General features: G+C 40.1%; 1 protein-coding gene across 6 annotated transcripts in view; it reads right to left on the bottom strand.

Annotated features, from left to right (window-relative positions):
• Positions 1–19,514, bottom strand: part of ANKS1B (ankyrin repeat and sterile alpha motif domain containing 1B) — a 1,247,671-nt gene that overhangs the window by 780,664 nt on the left and 447,493 nt on the right. For all 6 annotated transcript variants that reach the window (XM_062202004.1, XM_062202003.1, XM_062202008.1 and 3 more), the window contains exon 10: positions 17,774–17,939. In XM_062202004.1, coding sequence (XP_062057988.1) covers positions 17,774–17,939 — 166 coding nt within the window. The remainder of the gene's footprint in view (positions 1–17,773; positions 17,940–19,514) is intronic.

Raw genomic sequence — 19,514 nt, 5'->3', positions numbered from 1 at the left:
GGTGGGGAGGGCTCCTGAGAAAAAATAGGAGCTACCTACTTGCAGGAAGGAGAGAAGGAGACACCAGGAGCAGAATTTGTTCAGGTATGTGAATATGCATAAACAGGAAGGAGTTTTCTCCTATTAAAGGACTGAAGTAACTAAAAAAGATCTGTGTGGCAAGGTGGATATTACTGACAAGAAGATAATGATATGCAGAGGTCAAAATGAATGAACGAATAGTGTATTCTTTTTTTTTTTTTTAATTTGATAGGTAGAGTTATAGACAGTGACAGAGACAGAGAAAGGTCTTCCTTCCGTTGGTTTACTCCCCAAATGGCTGCTACGGCCGGCGTGCGCAGATCCCAAGCCAGGAGCCAAGTGTTTCCTCCTGGTTTCCCATGCGGGTGCACCCTCCCCTGCCTTCCTGGGCCACAGCAGAGAGCTGGACTGGAAGAGGAGCAACCAGGACTAGAACCCCGTGCCCATATGGGATGCTGGTGCTGCAGGCGGAGGATTAACCAAGTGAGCCATGGCACCAGCCCCCTTTTTCTTTAAAGATTTATTTTATTTACTTGAAAGACAGAGTTACAGAGAGAGGTAGAGACAGAGAGAGAGGTCTTCTATCCGCTGGTTCACTCCCCAAATGGCCGCAATGGCCGAAGCTATGCTGATTTGAAGCCAGGAGTTTCTTCTGGGTCTCCCATGTGGGTGCAGGGGCCCAAGGACTTGGGCCATCTTCTACTGCTTTCCTAGGCCATAGCAGAGAGCTGGATCGGAAGAGGAGCAGCAGGGACTAGAACTAGTGCCCATATGGGATGCTGGCGCTTCAGGCCAGGGCTTTAACCCGCTGCGCCACAGCGCTGGCCCAGAACAGTGCATTCTTAACCTTATTAAGGATTTGGGTCATTCTTGAAAGAACAATGAAAAATCATTAAAAGATTTTAATGAAGACAGTGACATAATCAGATTTATTAATTTTTAAAATGGTTTTGGCTGTAATGTGTGATAAATTCAAAGAATGTAGCTAGGACAACAGGAGACTTAAAAAATCTGGAAGAGAGATTGATGATGATGATGATGATGAAGAAAATGATGATAGAGATTAAGAGAGGCAATAGATTTAAGGTATAGAAATTGTACACTACAGAATTACCCTCACCCAACTATACATTTTTTAAAAAGCCCAAGATGTGGTAAATCACTGAATATGGGTGTTGATGGAAAGGGAAGTAGCAAGAATGGCACTCAAGTTCCCACATTTCAGTAAGTGATTAAGTAATTTACTGAGATAAGGAGCACAGCATGAAGAACAGGTTGGACAGAAACATAAAAGGGTTCAGCTTGAATATTTGGGATGGAGATGTCTTTGAGACATACAGGTGGAGACATGCAGTAGACAGTTCATGACTGGATGGTGGATGGATGGGATACATGGATGGATGCATAGATGAATGCATATGCCTGGCGTTAGAGACTCATTTACTGAATGACTGGGCTGAAGAGAAATACAGGGGAGTCTTCAGCATGTTGATGGAAACAGAAGCCATACTGTAGATGAGATCGCTTAAGAGTAGAGATGAGTAGGAAGAATAGGGAGAACTTTGCCTGAGGAACTCCCAAATTTTAGTGCCAGGCAGAAAAATATCTACTGTGAAAATGGGTGGGCATCAGCATAGTAAGATGAAAATCTGCCTCTGACAGGAGAGAGGAGGAAGGGTATTAAGATGCTGACAGGTTAAGAAATGTAAAACAGAGAAATGCCTGTTTGGATTCTATGACATCAAGGTTATTTTTATCTTTAGAAGAGCACATTTCAACAGAGCCTTGGAGCATGGATTAAGGTGGTCTGAAAAGTGAAAAGGAAGAAAATGAACATACGGAGAGTGTGAGGATAAAGATAGAATCACAGTTACACCATCACGTGGGATCAATGAACTTTTTATTTGTTGGTTACTTGTTGCTCTCATTGTTAGTTATTTTGGTGTTTGTTACACTTTTCGAAAAAGATGTAAGCAGATTAAATGGTGAAGGACGTGAGCCAGTAGAAAAGGACAACAGAAGACACAAGAGAAAATGAATGAAAGAGGAAAATCCCTGAGAAAACCAAGGCGTGGGGCATCGAGGAAGGACATGACCTGGGACAGGAGGGACAAGCCAGGTGAAAGGCTTGGGACAACAGTATTTGTACAGTTAACGGAGGAAGTTAGCACTGTTGCACCTGGTGCCTAACATTTTCTTTATGAATTAAAGTGTGAGGCCACTTGCTGAGAGTGAGGGACAAGGTTGCAAAGGTATCTTAGGTTTGAAGAGAAGATAGAGAAAACATGGACTGTGAAGTACCATGGAGGGCTTGCTTGAATTTCATGAGTATGAATTTATAAATTAACGAATGTTTACCTCATTATTATAGATCCTCTGACATTACAGGAGAAATTCTATTCTAATATCGTAAAAAGTCAAAGTCCATAAGACAACAAAAGATCATTATATCTCTTAAGATCGCATTAATCTATAATTTATGTTATTTATATACAGTATAAATAATTTTGTTTATATACAAGTAAAATTGATTTGTGGAGGGAAAGTATTAATTTCTTTTTGTTTAGAATGTTGTTTCTCCAAAATAGCAAGCTTCCACCAATTTGAACAAACTGAGGTGGTTACATTTTCAGATTGGTAAACTATCCACACAAACGCAGGAAGTATTTTTAACTTACTAGGATTTCTATAGGAACTATAGATACTGCTGTCCTAATTTTCTCTCTTTGCCCCTCCATAAACCAGCACTGGGGTACCAATTTACCATGTATATATCTGAATTAAAAAACAGCTAACATGTACTGAGCATGGAACAAATGCCAAATAAATAATTGCTGTTTGATAAAAATGGTTCTTATCAGCAAGACTAATATTTGAATGTAAAACAATGCTTCTAAGGGCCTTAAAAATAGTTTGCTCTCTTAAATGAGTTAAACATACCCACAGAAATCATGTTGACACTACCCATTTGCTTAGCAGAGATAAACATTTGTCCTAGTGCAGTTTCAATTCTTTTGATTTCAATCTTTTGGCATTAGAATTAAGGAAGCTTCATCATTTCAAAAACAAAAATATTTAGGTATAAATAAGTTACAGAATCCCCGTCATACTCCTACTTATTTCAGATGTTGGGGGAGGTTTGGTAGGGGTGTGGAAGATTATTCACCAAGTGACATTTCCATTTCACATTGAGCACAGTCCAGTAAGCACATTAGCAAACAGAATAGAGGTAAGCAAGACCCACACTCTCCTGGCACGCAGCCATTGAACGTGTCCTTTTTATAAGATATCATCTATTCTCTTTCAACAGGATTGGAAATAGTCTTCACTGCTGGTATTGTAAATTGCTCATTAATCATTGAGCATCCACAATGTGCAAAGCTTGCACTAAGTGATTCAAAATAATAGGTTGCCTAGTTCCCATAGAATGGAAAAATTCCCCTCTGAAGGTTAAAATTAAATGAAAGGCAGATGAGAAAGCATGATATTTGATGGCATCTGACTATTTCATTAAGGGCTTTTATTGTCATTACAGCCATTTTCTTTCAAATATAATATTTATTCATTCATTCATTCACTCACTCATTAAATTATTCATTCATTTATGCAGCAAAATCACCACCACCATTATGTAAAATCCTTGGTGCTATAAGGGAAACAAACGATTTAATATTGGCTGTATTAATACAAGTCTTGGCAAATTTAAGTAGTGGATTATTGTTATCTTTATTTAGTGATACTAACACTAGAATATCAGTGTTTCCTCCATGAAATCTGGAGGCATCAAGGTATTAGTAAAATGCCCCTAGGAAAGAGTCTCCCTCATTTCTGGTTGACTGAAAAATCTTGTTGAATGTAGTCTATTAATGTCATATTGACATTATATGACGTATAACATTTAGTGTCATATTGACATTACACTAGATGATATGATAACATATTTTTCTTGTGTTTCTGATGTCTATTTTGTACTAGTTCATCTACTTAGCAAATAAAAAGGATCCCAAAAAGGGAACATGAATATCCCACGTGATTTTTTTTAATGCATGTTGTACTTATGTATGCATCAATGTCATTGCCAGTCACAACCCAAACAGCAAGCTGCTTAGTCTGTAACATCAGCAAGTCCAGCAGGATCTGGTCTGCACTCTCAGTCCCAAGCATCCTCATCTGCCCTCCCTTCTATGTGCTGGATTTGTGTGTGTGAGTACAGTCCCTACAGTAGTTTCCTTAGTGCTGCTGTAACAAAGTACTAACAACAACAACAAAAAAAAAAAACTAAACTAAAAAACCAAGCCCATAAAAGTTCCATTTTAATTCTGGGCCCCCTTACCACTAGAATCATAGTTACAATGTGAGGTGTAAAGCCTACTTTGCCCTTAAACAACAGAAACCTATTGTCTCTGTTCTGGAGGCTGAGAGTCAAAGTTCAAGGTGCTGGCTGGGTTGGTTCCTCATGAGGGCTGTGACGGCAGGAACTCTTCCAGGCCTCTTTCCTTGGCTTACAGATGGCCAAGCTTGTGTCTCCTCACCCTGCCCTCCCTTGATGGGTGTTTACCTCTGAGTCCAAATTTATTCTTCTTTTTTAAGCTTTATTTATTTATTTGAAAGGCAGAGTTAGAGAGAGAGGGAGAGCAGGAGGGAGGCAGAGAGAGAGAGAGAGAGAATCTTCCATCCACATATTCCTTCCTCAAATGGCTACAACTTCCAGGGCTGGGCCAGGGCAAAGCTAGGAGCCAGGAGCTTCTTGCAGGTCCCCTGCATGGGTGCAGGGGTCCAAGAACTTGGGACATCCTCTGCTCTTTTCCCAGGCACATGAATAGGGAGCTGGATTGGAAGTGGAGCATCTGAAACTTGAACTAGTGCCCATATGGGTTGCCAGCACTGCAGGCAACAGCTCAGTCCACGACACCACAATGCTGGCCTGAAACTTTGTTTTTTTATAAGGATATCAGCCATATTGGGTTATTGCCAATTAATGACATTTTAAATCAGATTACCTCTATAAAATCTCTATTTCAAAATAAGATCATATTCTGAAGTATTGGGGGCTACAGTCTGAGGGTAGGGGTAAGGGTGGTGGTTAGGATTCCAACTTTCTTCTTTTGGTGGGATTAGGAGAGACATAATTCAACCCTTAATAGCCCATGGTAAAACTAACTGAATACAGGGGCCGGTGCTGAGGCACAGCATGTTAAAGCCCCAGCTTGCAGCACTGCATCCCCATTGGACACTAGTTTGAGTCCTGGCTGCTCTACTTCCTACCCATCTACTTGCTAATGCACCCAAGAAAACAGCAGAGGATGGTCCAAGTTCTTAGACCCCTGTGCCCATATGGGGGACTCGGCAGAAGCTCCTATCATTGGATTAGCTCAGTTCTGGCCATTGTAGCCATTTGGAAAGTGAACCAGTGGTTGGAAGACCTCTCTCTTTCTGTCTCTATCTCTCTTTGTAACTCTGTTTTTCAAATAAATAAATAGTTTTTAAAAATTAAAAAACAGAATACAAAAAATGCAATGTATATTAGAGAAATTGACATTTTGAGAATTGACTTATATTCACAACCTTTATCTCTATGGTTGAGGAACAGTGTTTTTTTTTTCCCTTACTTTTTGTTGAATTCTTTACATAGCAGAGGATTAATCATCTGATTGTAAAATAAACTGGAAGTATTTCATTGTAAGAATTAAAAGAAAGAATAAGAAAGGGAGGAGAAGGCAGGGTGGGAGTGGGGGAAATATCACTATGATCCTAAATCTGTATATATGAAATTCATGAAGTTTGTTCACCTTATTTAAATTTAAAAATTATTAAAAATAAATAAAAATAAGGGATGATGCTGTGGCTTAGTGACTAAAGCCACCACCTGCAGTGCTGGCACCCCACATGGGTACTGGCTTGGGTCCCGACAGCTGCAATTCTGATCCAGATCTCTGCTATGGCCTGGGAAAGCAGAAGATGGCCCAAGTCCTTGGGCCCCTGAACCCACGTAGGAGACTTGGAAGAAGCTCCTGGCTCCTGGATTCAGATCGGCCAAGCTCCAGCCATTGCAGCCATTTAGGGAGTAAACCAGTGGATGGAAGACCTCTTTCTCTCTCTCTCTCTCTCTGTCTCTCTCTGCCTCTGTAACTCCACCTTTCAAATAAATAATCTTTAAATATAAATAAATAGAAAAAAAACCTATTTATCTTCCACCTAGCTCTCTGCAACTTCCTCCCTCCCTCTCTTCCTTTTCTTCTTCCTCTCCCTCACTAACCCCTACCCCTGTCCATGAGCTACTGAATGCAGTCCCTGTGTAGTGTAGTAATCCTTGTTTTATCTGTAAACATAAACAATGTTATTCAGTACAACTAACCTAAGTGTATGGAATGAATTCTCTCAGATGTAATTTTTTAATCCCTTGTCTACTTATTTCCCCCAAGAGGAGCAGCTGTATACCTCTCAGCTTTGTTTCTCCTTCCTCTTTTTTGCTGGCACTGCCTTGTCCTGGCCACCATCATGTCTTGCTGAGATTGCACACTGACCTTCTAATTATTCCTCCTGCTTCCAACCTACACTCTACTTTGTTTCCAGAGTGATCATTCTAAAATATAAACCTGATCATGCCACTACCAGCTTTAAGTCTGTCAGTAGCTTATTTCAGCTCTCAGATGAAATCCAAGCTTCTGAATGTCACTTCACGTTTCTTTTGCATTCTATACTAGTAGCATTCTGTCTCTAACCCTGCTAAGCAGGCTTTGTCTCTTAATGCACTATTTATCTACACCCTTGTATCTCTGCACACACTGTCCTTTGTCTGGAGTTCCAGGCACCCACATTCATCCACCCCACTCTTCTGTTTTTGAGGCTAAGAATAGGCTGCATCCCTTCTAGCAAGCTTTCAATCACATTCCTCCTCTTATACCCTCCCAGAGCACTTTATGCTTCCCCTGCTCAATGCACTTGTCAGCCTTAATTTGAACACATTCTAAGCTCCTAAATATCAAGATTTATAAGTTTCACTGTTTCTTCTGCAATATTTAGTGCAACACTTCATTGTTTATAGAGGTACGTAATCAACATATATTGGATGGATAATGAACTGTAGATTGGTCACCCACCCTCTTCAATTTGAGGACCTCTAAAATACTCAGGTGCATTAAGAGATAGCTCCACATCTGGAAGCCCTGAATTCAGTCAATAAAAGACTCAGTAACAAGGGAATACATAACAGGGATTGCTAATTTCCCAGATTTAATCAGCTTAGTTAGTTGGCCCTGAAAACGGAATGCAAAGTGATGTATGAGCCACTAGGCGTGGCAGTGTGAAAGACTAGGAAGTAATAGGGTCCATGCAAAATCTAAGCTATGGGTTAATAGAACCAACAAAAGAGAGAGAAAAAAAAAACCCACATAAATTGTTTCTCACCCAGCCAGAAATGAGATAGTTATTTGGCGTTCTCTTCTACCTACTGTAGTATTTACAGAGGACAATTCTGTGATGTTCACTAGCTGAGCTTCCACACAGAATTGAGCAGAAACTTTTCTAACTTGTATTCATTTTTATTTCTATCATTAAAAAAAGACCTATGAAATTTCTATTTTAATTCTGAATTCCCTGCCCTAGAATTCATAATCACAACCCAAAGTATAAAGCTTACCAATCTTTATAAATTAAGCCTGGGTCACTGAACTAAGCTGGCTTCTTAGAAGAAGAACCCAAGTGATCAAACACAATGGTAGAAAATCATATATCCACTTAAAGAGCAACAGCAACAGTAAATAAACAACCCAGGCATTGTGAGTTTGTGATCTCCAGAAGTGGCTGCAAGAATAATGTGACTTTAGTTAATATACTTGCCTCAAGAACAGGGGGAATTAAATTCCCTCTACTTAAGTGTAGGCAGACTCTTGACTACATTGGAAGTTATGCTGCCCTCGAGGCTCAGTTATGACAGCTAATGCAGCTTCTGCAGCATTCTCTGAGGATGCTGGTTCTTGCAATCCCACGGCATGCCATGAGAAAGCCCAGGGAGGCCATACCAACTATAAGTAGGGATCTTGAGAATGGATCCCTGGCATCTAATCAAGCTGTCCCAGCTGACATCACTTGGAGCAAGGACAAGTTATCTCTCTAACAAGTCTTAATAAATTGCACTTATAAGCAAAATAGATGGCTGTTAATTGTTTTAACTCACTAACTTTTGGGGTGGTTATGCAGTAATCAATAACAAGAATATGTTTCAGTGTTGTAAATGGGGTGCACCCCAACAAAAACCTAAACCAGTGGTATTAACACTATGAAAATATAACAACAAGAAGCTGGAAACACCTTAAAATGAGAAAAGTGAGTATGAAACAGAATTGGCACTTTCTACTCCATGTATTTTTGGTACTTTATATGCTTTTAATATTAAGTATGTATTTTTGTAAGTCAAAAAACAATGAAAATAAAAATGAACATCAAGGGGGAAAAGCAGTCATATTGAAGTCTAAAGGCCAAAGCAGATGATTTGTGAGAAAGCTGCTGGAGAAGGCTTAAATGAAAGAAAATGCAATTAGAAACTGAGAACTAAGGCTCTTCTGCTTCTGCATATTTCCCCTTAGATGTGAATATTTACCGCTGGCAAACACGTAAGTCCTCCCCCAACCCCACTCTTTTTCTGCATGCACAAACACAAGTCATACAGTGAGATGACAGGAAGAAAGTCCTCACCAGTCCCCAATGACACTGGTACCATTCCCTTGTAGATCTCTAGGTGATGAAACAATAATAATGAGACCACTGCCAAACTGGTTCCTTCAGGATGTTCATTCATAGAATCCAACCAGAACATCATGAAGACGCCCAGGAGGTCCATGAAGAGGGAAAAAGACTCGCAGCCCATAGCAATGGCCAACCTCTCTGTTTATGGCCATCAACTTGTCAAGCATGTGAATGGGTCATCTTTAAAGTGGTCCTTCATCCCCTAGTTGAGCAGCCCCAGCTCATCCAGTGTGGCAAGGGAACCCCATCAAACCTGCAGATGGGCAGTGTACTATATTTTGGGTTGGCTTGTTAATAATAACAGCTGATACAGGAATTGTCTCTTTCATAAAGTCTTCTTCAAGCTTCCAGGTAAGGTTACATGTTCTTCCTTTCTGTCCCCAGAGTACTCTTTGGGAAACATCATCATAGCAATTATTATATTCTATTGAATTAATTGCTCACTTGGCTGCCTCCCTGTGAGCTCAAGGATTGGGCCATGCCTTGCTGCAATAGTAGTACCTCAACTACTTACTATTTTCTCTCTCTTCTCATTCAGGGACACTGATTCGACATTGGAGTTTCTCAGCATATCCTCTAAGTTTCTCTTTCATATATTTTGTATTTTTGACCTCTTTGTCTCTCTATGGAACATTCTGAAAATCTTCTGGCCTAGTTTCCATTTCACTTAAATGGCTCTACAACTGAACACAATCTTTTGTTGCATCTATCTACTGAGTTTTAAGTTTTGAGTTTGTTGTGTTTCATGGTTTTTGGTTTTCATTTCTAGAAGTTTACTTTTTTCTTCTCAGATATACTGGATCATTTTTCTAGATTGCATAACCCCAAGTAACTTTGGGCTCATCTTTTCATTATAACAGTATGTTCACTTAGTAGTCTTTTATTTTTATTTATTTATTTTTGACAGGCAGAGTGGACAGTGAGAGAGAGAGACAGAGAGAAAGGTCTTCCTTTGCCGTTGGTTCACCCTCCAATGGCCCATCTCGCTGATCCGAAGCCAGGAGCCAGGTGCTTCTCCTGGTCTCCCATGGGGTGCAGGGCCCAAGCACTTGGGCCATCCTCCACTGCACTCCCGGGCCACAGCAGAGAGCTGGCCTGGAAGAGGGGCAACTGGGACAGAATCCGGCGCCTGGATTGGGACTAGAACCCGGTGTGCCGGCGCCGCTAGGCAGAGGATTAGCCTGTTGAGCCACGGCGCCGGCCCCACTTAACAGTCTTCATCTGATCATCCCAGTAATGGAAGTCTGAAGGTTTGGGTCTGTTCTTTCTAGCTTCTTTAGCTTCCTAATTGGGATCTCTTTCCCTGTAATAATAATTAATGTAAACTGCTCAGTTCAATAGAGGAAAAGTATTTCTAGAAACTATTTGGAGTATAGGAAGAGAAAACACTCCTCTCTAGAAGGATTAGATTTGCTTTTTGGCTGAAGATTAACATTCTTTGCAGGGGCTAGTACTGTGGCGCAGCAGGTTAAAGCCCTGGCCTGCAGTGCTGGCATCCCAAATGGGCACCGGTTCTAGTCCCAGCTGCTCCACTTCTGATCCAGCTCTCTGCTATGGCCTGGGTTAGCAGCAGATGATGCCCCAAGTCCATGGGCCGGTTCTAGTCCTGGTTGCTCCTCTTCTAGTCCAGCTTTCTGCTATGGCTGGGATAGCAGAAGAAGATGGCCCAAGTCCTTGGGCCCCTGTACCCACGTGGAAGACCTGGAGGAAGCTCCTGGCTTCGGATCGGTGCAGCTCCAGCCGTTGCGGCCGTCTGGGGAGTGAACCAGCGGATGGAAGTCCTCTCTCTGTAACTCTAAAAATTCTTTGGAATGTCCAGGCACTATGAATTTTGGGTGCAACTCTGCAGGAGGGTCAATGTGTCGTAATAATTCTTCAGTGATTTTCTCCTTTGTATTGATCACTACAAGTCACCTTTGCTTGAAGTCACTTTAGAGTGGGACAGGATATGGAACACTATTACTAATTATTATTATAAAGGTGTAAACCTTGGAATCTCAGCCCTGTGTAAGCAGGATTCCATTTCAGAGTCCCCATGTTAGACAGATACAAAGATTCATTTTTTGCATTTAAACCCACAGAGGACTCGAGCACCAAAGTTCAGCAGCAGGTTCAGCAAATTCCCTCAGGATGAAAGTGGCTTTAGTACTGACTGTACTGGCTTCCTGCTCTCACTAATGTTTTGGCCTGATTATTTCTTAATAACTAATAAAAACAAAATCATAATTCTGATGCAACTCAGCTTATATAATTATACTGTCACCTTTTTAGTACTTTTAGGAAGTGTTCTTTTTCATATTTTTATTCAGCGTTATTTATTTTCAGCCTGAGAATTAATCTGAGCCTGATCAGCCTCGTTATTTGGCTCCATCGTTTTTCACCCTTGTATCCTCAGCATTCACAATGGTGACTGGCACATGTGGGAACTCAGTAAAGTGCCTGATGAATACATAGTTGTCTCCTCTTCCATGCCGCACTCCATCATCCCTAGCATTCCTCTTCCCCTGTGCCTTAATTAAAGTTCTTTTACAATTTTGCACATAGATTGTCTCCATTTTCCTACTTTAACTGAGCTCCCTCTCTTGAGCACACTCTTACCCTCATTACCTCTCTTATGGAAGCATCCTTTGCCACCAGTTTCTGTAGCCTGGGATCACAATGTTTTCATTTACAATATGATGTCCATCTGCAGTTTATGATTTCCTACTATAATCTTTTTTTAATGATTTTATTGTCATCATTTGTGGACTTCAAGTCATACCTCCACATTTTTAAAAATGTATTTGAAAAGCTGAGTTACAAGGGCCGGCGCCATGGCACAGTAGGTTAATCCTCCGCCAGCAGCACCAGCATCCCATATGGGTGCCGGTTCGACTCCCAGCTGCTCCTCTTCCAATTCACCTCTCTGCTGTGGCCTGGGAAAGCAGTAGAAGATGGCCCAAGTCCTTGGGCCCCTGCACCCACATGGGAGACCAGGAAGAAGCACCTGACTCCTGGTTTCAGATCAGTGCAGCTCCGGCCATTGCAGCCAACTGGGGAGTGAACCAACGGAAGATCTCTCTCTCTCTCTCTACCTCTCACTGTCTGTAATTCTACCTCTCAAATAAATAAATAAAATTTTTAAAAAAATAAAGAAAGAAAAGCTGAGTTACAGAAACAGAGAAGAGACAAAGAGAGATAGAGATCTTCCATCCACTGGTTTACTCTCTAAATGGCCACAGCAGCTGGGGCAGGGCCAGGCAGAAGCCAAGAGCCAGGAGCTTTCATCCAGGTCTCCTACATGGCTTATCTTCATATTTGCTGAGGATTTTAGTACTTAGTTCACAATTTCTACTCCATTTTATCTTCTAATATCATATACTATTATAGCATAGTGTTTTAATGACACAAGTGTTTAATCTGGGACAACTCAAGTTCAAGTCCCAGGTCCATCTTATTTTAACATATAACACTGGGAAACTACCTAATGTATTGAAGTCTTAGTTATTTTTTCCAAGAAACCTTTTATTTAAGGTATGCAAATCTCATGCATTTCATAAATACAAATTTAGGAACATAGTCTTCCTACCCTATGCTCCCTCCTACCCACAGTACCACCCTACTTCCTCCTCCCTCTCCCATTCTTATTCTTATTTTCTACAGAGATCTATTTTTCAATTAACTTTATATGCATAAGATTAACCCTACACTAAGTACAGAGTTCAACAAATAGTATGAAAACAAAACAAAACAAAACAAAACACTGTTCCTCAACAATCAAGACAAGGGCTGTTCAAAGTCATCATATCTCAAACTGTCAATTTCACTTTTATAGAGTACCTTTTAGGTACTTTATTAGTTACCACAGATCAGGGAGAACATATAGTATTTGTCTTTTGGGGACTGGCTTATTTCACTAAGTATAATATTTTGCAGTTGCATCCATTTTGTTGCAATGACAAGATTTCACTTTTTTTAAACCAGTGTGTAGTATTCCATAATTTCTTTATCCTGTACATATCCCATAATTTCGTAACTAGTCTTCAGTTGACAAGCATCTGGGTTGATTCCATGTCTTAGCTATTGTGAATTTAGCTGTAATAAACATGTGGGTACAGATAACTCTTTTTTATGCTGATTTCATTTCCTTCAGATAAATTCCCAGGAGTGGGATGGCTGGGTCATAAGGTAAGTGTATATTCAAATTTCTGAGGTATCTCCATACTGTCTGCCACAGTTGCTGTACCAGTTTACATTCCCACCAACAATGGATTAGGGAACCTTTCTGCTCACATGCTCACCAGCATTTGTTGTTTGTTCACTTCTTTATGAAAGCCATTCTAACGGGAAAAGGTGAAACCTTATTGTGGTTTTGATTTGCATTTCCCTGATGGATAGTGATCCTGAACATTTTTCATGTGTCTATCAGCCATCTGGATTTCCTCATTTCAAAAGTGCCTGTTTAAGTGCTTTGCCTTTTTTTTTTTTTTCTTTGACAGGCAGAGTTAGTAAAAGAGAGAGACAGAGAGAAAGGAGAAAGGTCTTCCTTCCATTGGTTCACTCCCCAAATGGCTGCTACGGCCACTGCACTATGGCCGGTGCACTGCTCCGATCCGAAGCCAGGAGCCAGGTGCTTCTCCTGGTCTCCCATGCAGGTGCAGGGCCCAAGCACTTGGGCCATCCTCCACTGCCTTCCTGGGCCACAGCAGAGAGCTGGACTGGAAGAAGAGCAACTGGGATAGAATTCGGCACCCCAACCAGGACTAGAACCTGGTGTGCCGGTGCTACAGGTGGAGGATTAGCCAAGTGAGCCTCCCATTTCTTAACTGGATTGTGTTGTTATTGAGTTTTTTGAGCTCTTCCTGGATTTTGGATATTAATCTTTTACCAGTTTCATATTTACAAATTTACAAATATTTACAAGTATTTTCTCCCATTCTGTCAGTTGCCTCTTCACTTGGCTGAGGTGTTTCCTTTGCAGAAGCAGAAGCTTCTCAACTTGATGTAATCCCATTTGTCAAATGTGGCTTTGATTACCTGTGCTTCTGGGGTCTTTTCTAAGAAATCCTTGCCTATGCCAATGTCTTGCAGGGCTTCCTAATGTTCTCCAATAATTTGATGGTATTGGGTCATAGATTTAGGTCTCTGATCCATTTTGAGAGAATTTTTGCATAAGGTATAAAGAAGGGAGGGGTCTTGTATCATATTTCTGCATGTGGAGATCCAGTTTTCTCAGCACCATTTGTTGAAGAGACTGTACTTGCTCCAGGGATTGATTTTAGTTCCTTTGACAAAGATAAGTTAGTTGCAGATGCGTGGATTGATATCTGGAGTTTCTGTTCTGTTTCATTGGTCTACAGGTCTGGTTTTGTGCCATTACCCAGGATGTTTGATGATAACTGCCCTGTAGTATTCCTGAAATCTGATATTGTGATGCCTGTGGCTTTGTTTTTGTATAAGATTACTTTAGCTATTCAGGGTCTCCTGTGTTATCATATGAATTTCAGCATTTCTATATCTATATCTACACAGAATGTCCTTTGCATTTTGATTAATATTATAATGAATATGTAAATTGCTTTTGGTAGTATGTACATTTTGATAATATCGATTCTTCTGATTCATGAACATGGAAATTTTTCCATTTTAATGTCTTCTATTTCTTTATTTAATGCTATGTAATTTCATTATAGAGATCTCTGATGTTCTTGATTAAATTTATTCCAAAGTATTTAAGGTTTTTTTGTAGCTATTGTGAGAGGGATTGATTCAGAAGATCTTTCCCAGCTATGGCATTGTCTGTATACAAGGGCTATTGATTTTTGTGTGTTAATTTTATATCTTGCCACCTTACCAAAGTCTCTTATGAGTTACAATAGTGTTAGTAGAGTCTTTTAGATTCCCTATTTATAGAATCACATCATTTACAAATAGGGATAGCTTGACTTCCTCCTTCCCAATTTGTATACCTTTGATTTCTTTTTCTTATCTTATGGTTGTGGCTAAACCTTTAAGGACTATATTGAATAGTAATAAATAAGAGTGGGTATCCTTGTCTGATTCTGGGTCATAGCGGAAATGTTTCCAACTTTTCCCAATTCAATAGGACATTGTGCGTTGGTTTTTTATAAAGTTCCTTGATTATACTGAGAAATGTCCCTTCTATACCCAATTTGCTTAAGGTTTTCATGGTGAAACAATGTTTTATTTTATCAAGTGCTTTCTCTGCATCTATTGAAATAATCGTATGGTTTTGTTCTTCAGGTTGTTACTGTGATGTATCACATAGATTAATTTATAAATTTGAACCATCCCTGCACACCAGAGATAAATCCCAGTTGCTATGGGTGAATGCTTTTTCTGATGCGTTGTTTGATTTAATTGATGCCTTAGTCCTATCATTTGTAAAATAAGATAATGACATCAATACTCTATAGCATTGTAAGAATTACATGAACTGATGTATAAAACACTTAGAATATTTTATGTGCATAGTAAATACTCAATGCATTTTAAATGTTTTCAATATTGCCATTAAGTTCTGCATACATGAGTTGAAACAATCACAACTTAAAAATATTTGGAATAAAACTGCATCTGTACTGAGCATGTGCAGACATTGTTTTCTTCTTATTCTCTGCGTAATCCATTACCACAACTATTTACATGGTATTTACATTGTATTAGGTATTATAATAATATAGAGATGATTTAAATATACAGGGACATGTGCCTAGGTTATATGTAAATTTTATATAAGGACTTGCCCATCTTCAGATCTTGGTATTCAGGGAGGTAGTAGAACCAATTCCTTGCAGATAGCAACAGCATTGTGTTCTTACCTCATCTTAAAATTTCTCATTCTGTACTTTTGTGATTATGATTTGTACAACAAATTAGCCTGAGTACTGCTCAAAAATTTATGGACTCACCTCTACAAAATTCCCTAGCCTACCTACAGTTTTTTTTTAACTTTAACTCTTTCCAAGACCTAGCTTGTGACTGGCATTGTGGCACAGCAGGCTAAGGTGCCTCCTGCAATGCTGGCATCCCGTGTGGGCACTAGTTCTAGTCTCATTTATTCTATTTCCAATGCAGATTCCTGCTAAGATGCCTGGGAAAGCAGTCAGAAGATGGGTTATATGGGAAAGCATTCAAAAGGTGCCCCAAGGTCTTTGGCCCCTGCCACCCATGTGGGAAATCCAGAAGCAGCTCCTGTCTTTGGCCTGACCCATTCTTGGCTATTGCGGTCGTTTGCACAGTGAAACAGCAGATGGAAGATCTCTCTCTTTCTCTGTAACTCTGCCTTTCAATAAATTAATTAATTAATTTTAAAAAAGAACTCTCAATTCTTCGAAAAAGAAAGAAAAAGACCTAGCAATTCTTTGTAGCCAATGATCTTTAATCTTACCTAGAAATTGAATCTACTTGGAAACATATTTCAGAATAGTCATAAATATGCTTGCCTCTATCTTTGGAAAAGTGGTATTTATGCTTTCTTAAACTAATTGAGTCTCAACTTCAACTGTTGTTCTCGCTTTTCATTATCTTTAAAATAGCTCATTCCACTGGAAAATTCCTCCAACCTCAAAACTTGACCAGCTCTTAGTAATATTAAAATAAATTAGCAATCTCTCTTTGTACCTGCTTTTTTATGTTACTATCAAACTTCTTTTAATCCTCTTGAGAACAATCTGTAGTCTCCACTCTTCTTATTTAACATTTCACATTTCACTAACTTCTTAAAATCAGTTTTCCCACCTAACTTACAAAATCGACTATTGAAAGGTAAGCAGCAATTAAATTGCCAAACCAGAAAAAAAGTCCCTCATCAAAATTTTTCTTGCAACTCTTTTGCAGTACTGTACATATTAAACATCTACTTGACACTTTCCTTTTTCATTAGCTTTTGTATAATTACCCAATATTCTTCCCAAAAGGCAATGTGAAGTCACAGGAAGCAAATGTGATGGTAGTCAAAAGCTTATGTTTGAGTAAGTCCCACTAATTACTGATCTTAAATAAGACCAGTTCCAACAGACTTAGTAATAAAATTAGGACAGTTTGTCTGCCTTATTTACTAACTTGTAATAAAATTAATTACAATAATGGATCTGAAAATGCCATAAAAGTTATAAACTATATACAAAGTAGCTAAGTTTAGATAACCTGGAAAAACATAGGATGCAGAAAAATATACAAAAGGACTCTTGTTCCCAAAGTGGCTATGAAGTCCTTAAGGACCTAAAGCTTCGTTTCTAACCTACAAGGAAGGGTTCTCACTATTTAAAGGGTTTTTTTTTGTTTTGTTTTGTTTTTTGACAGGCAGAGTGGACAGTGAGAGAGAGACAGAGAGAAAGGTCTTCCTTTTACCATTGGTTCACCCTCCAATGGCCGCCACAGCCAGTGTGCTGCGGCTGGCGCATCGCGCTGATCCGAAGCCAGGAGCCAGGCACTTCCTCCTGGTCTCCCATGTGGGTGCAGGGCCCAAGCACTTGGGCCATCCTCCACTACCTTGGTTCACCCTCCAATGGTCGCCACAGCCAGTGTGCTGCGGCTGGCGCATCGCGCTGATCCGAAGCCAGGAGCCAGGCGCTTCCTCCTGGTCTCCCATGTGGGTGCAGGGCCCAAGCACTTGGGCCATCCTCCACTACCTTCCCGGGCCACAGCAGAGAGCTGGCCTGGAAGAGGGGCAACCGGGACAGACCGGCGCCCCGACCGGGACTAGAACCCGGTGTGCCGGTGCTGCAAGGCAGAGGATTAGCCTATTGAGCCATGGCGCCAGCCTACTTAAAGGTTTTAAAGTGTCTTCATCAAGGAAGTAATACCCATGTGATAGCTCTTATCAAGAAGTGAAGCCTTTATGATAAAAACCTTCTGACTTACCTGGACTCACTTCCAAATGCCAAAAAGATTACTGAGCATTTTCATTTTGAAAATATACCAGAAAATCAAAATATTAATGACACATCTTTACATATATAAGCATGGAAATCTAATTGGTTTGATAATAGATAAGAAATATTACCAGTTCTTGGGGAAGGTGCCCTTGCAATTTCTAAGGAACATGGTTTCTTTGTAACAGCTGTGTCCATGAGATCACATAGAAAGTTCTCATTTTCTGAAGGAAATGTATCCAGAGAGGCAGATGGTACAATTTCCATAGCATAATTTCTCTTCTTTGGATAAGACTCCTGAAAAGGAGAAGAGATTTAAAAAGCACTGAATAAAGACACATTTATTTAATTTATAAAAGCTAGAAAACATAAATCAGGTTCATCAGTTCTTCCAAAAGTTATTGAGAATTAGTGAAACATACAGTTGAATTTGTTACATAATCATGTAACCCCAATATCACTAGTGATATTTTTAGAAGGGTTCTTAAAATTTGGTTTTTTTGAATTTGTTACTGAACTAATAAATTTTATCTTCCTTTTTTAATACATGTCTATTTTCTAGTTATGACACGAATTGTCATTTAGTTCATCAACACACATTACCAACACACTATTCCTCTGCCTGTCTCCTAGAGATAACCATATGACTCAACTTTAGCTAGCTAGATAAAAGATGTTGCTAGAAGGCTTTGAGCAAAATAGTTTTCTCCAGAGAACAAACTGCTAAGGAAGTTCTTTAAGAGCCAAAGCATACCCAGAATCCTCTCTGGATGCAGTTTTGCTATCTGAAACTGGGGTAGGAATTTTGTGACCATAAGATAATATGTTAAGGATTCAAAATGTTAAGAAACCAAGAATGGCAAAAGAAATATAAAAAAGCCTCAGAGGGGCTGGTGCTGCGGCTCAGTGGGTAAAGCCGCTGCCTGAAGTGCTGGCATCCCATATGGGCACTAGTTCAAGTCCAGCTTGCTCCATTTCCAATCCAGCTCCCTGCTAAGGCATCTGGGAAAGTGGCAGAAGATGACCCAAGTGCTTGGTTCCCTGCACCCATGTGGGAGACCTGGATGAAGTCCCTGATTACAGACTTCACAGCCTGGCCCAGCTCTGATCATTGTAGCCATTTGGAGAGTGAACCAGCAGATAGAAAAGCTTCCTCTCACTCTCTCTATAACTCTGCCTTTCAAATAAACAAATAAATCTTAAATAAACAAATGAATAAATAAAGTGTTATGTTCAGGAAAAAAGGCTTAGGCTTTGAAGATATAATTGATTTGCTCAAATAAACCCAGTTTCTCTCAGCCTCTAATGTAAATAACAATGTTCTTAGAGTTTGAACCATTGCTAATTGGGATTTCTCTCACTTAGAGTTAAAAGTATCCAACAGACTGATATCTTACTTTTTGAATATTTTTCTAATATACCAGGGTTACCCTTCTCAGGTTAGGATAAAATTTAGGTACAGTTCTATTATATCTAATGTATTCAGTACATTTTTTTTTTTGACAGGCAGAGTGGACAGTGAGAGAGAGACAGAGAGAAAGGTCTTCTTTTGTCGTTGGTTCACCCTCCAATGGCTGCCGCGGCTGGCGTGCTGCGGCCAACCGATTTGAAGGCAGGAGCCAGGTGCTTCCTCCTGGTCTCTCATGGGGTGCAGGGCCCAAGCACTTGGGCCATCCTCCACTGCACTCCTGGGCCATAGCAGAGAGCTGGTCTGGAAGAGGGGCAACCGGGACAGAATCCGGTGCCCCAACAGGGACTAGAACCCAGTGTGCCGGTGCTGCAAGGCAGAGGATTAGCCTACTGAGCCACGGCACCGGCCGTATTCAGTACATTTTAAAAACTGAACTTTGTTTCATTTCCAAGATCTTAATA

This window comes from Lepus europaeus, chromosome 10 (assembly GCF_033115175.1).
Source record: "Lepus europaeus isolate LE1 chromosome 10, mLepTim1.pri, whole genome shotgun sequence".
Classification (NCBI taxonomy): domain Eukaryota; kingdom Metazoa; phylum Chordata; class Mammalia; order Lagomorpha; family Leporidae; genus Lepus; species Lepus europaeus.
This window is presented reverse-complemented; position numbering and strand designations above follow the sequence as displayed.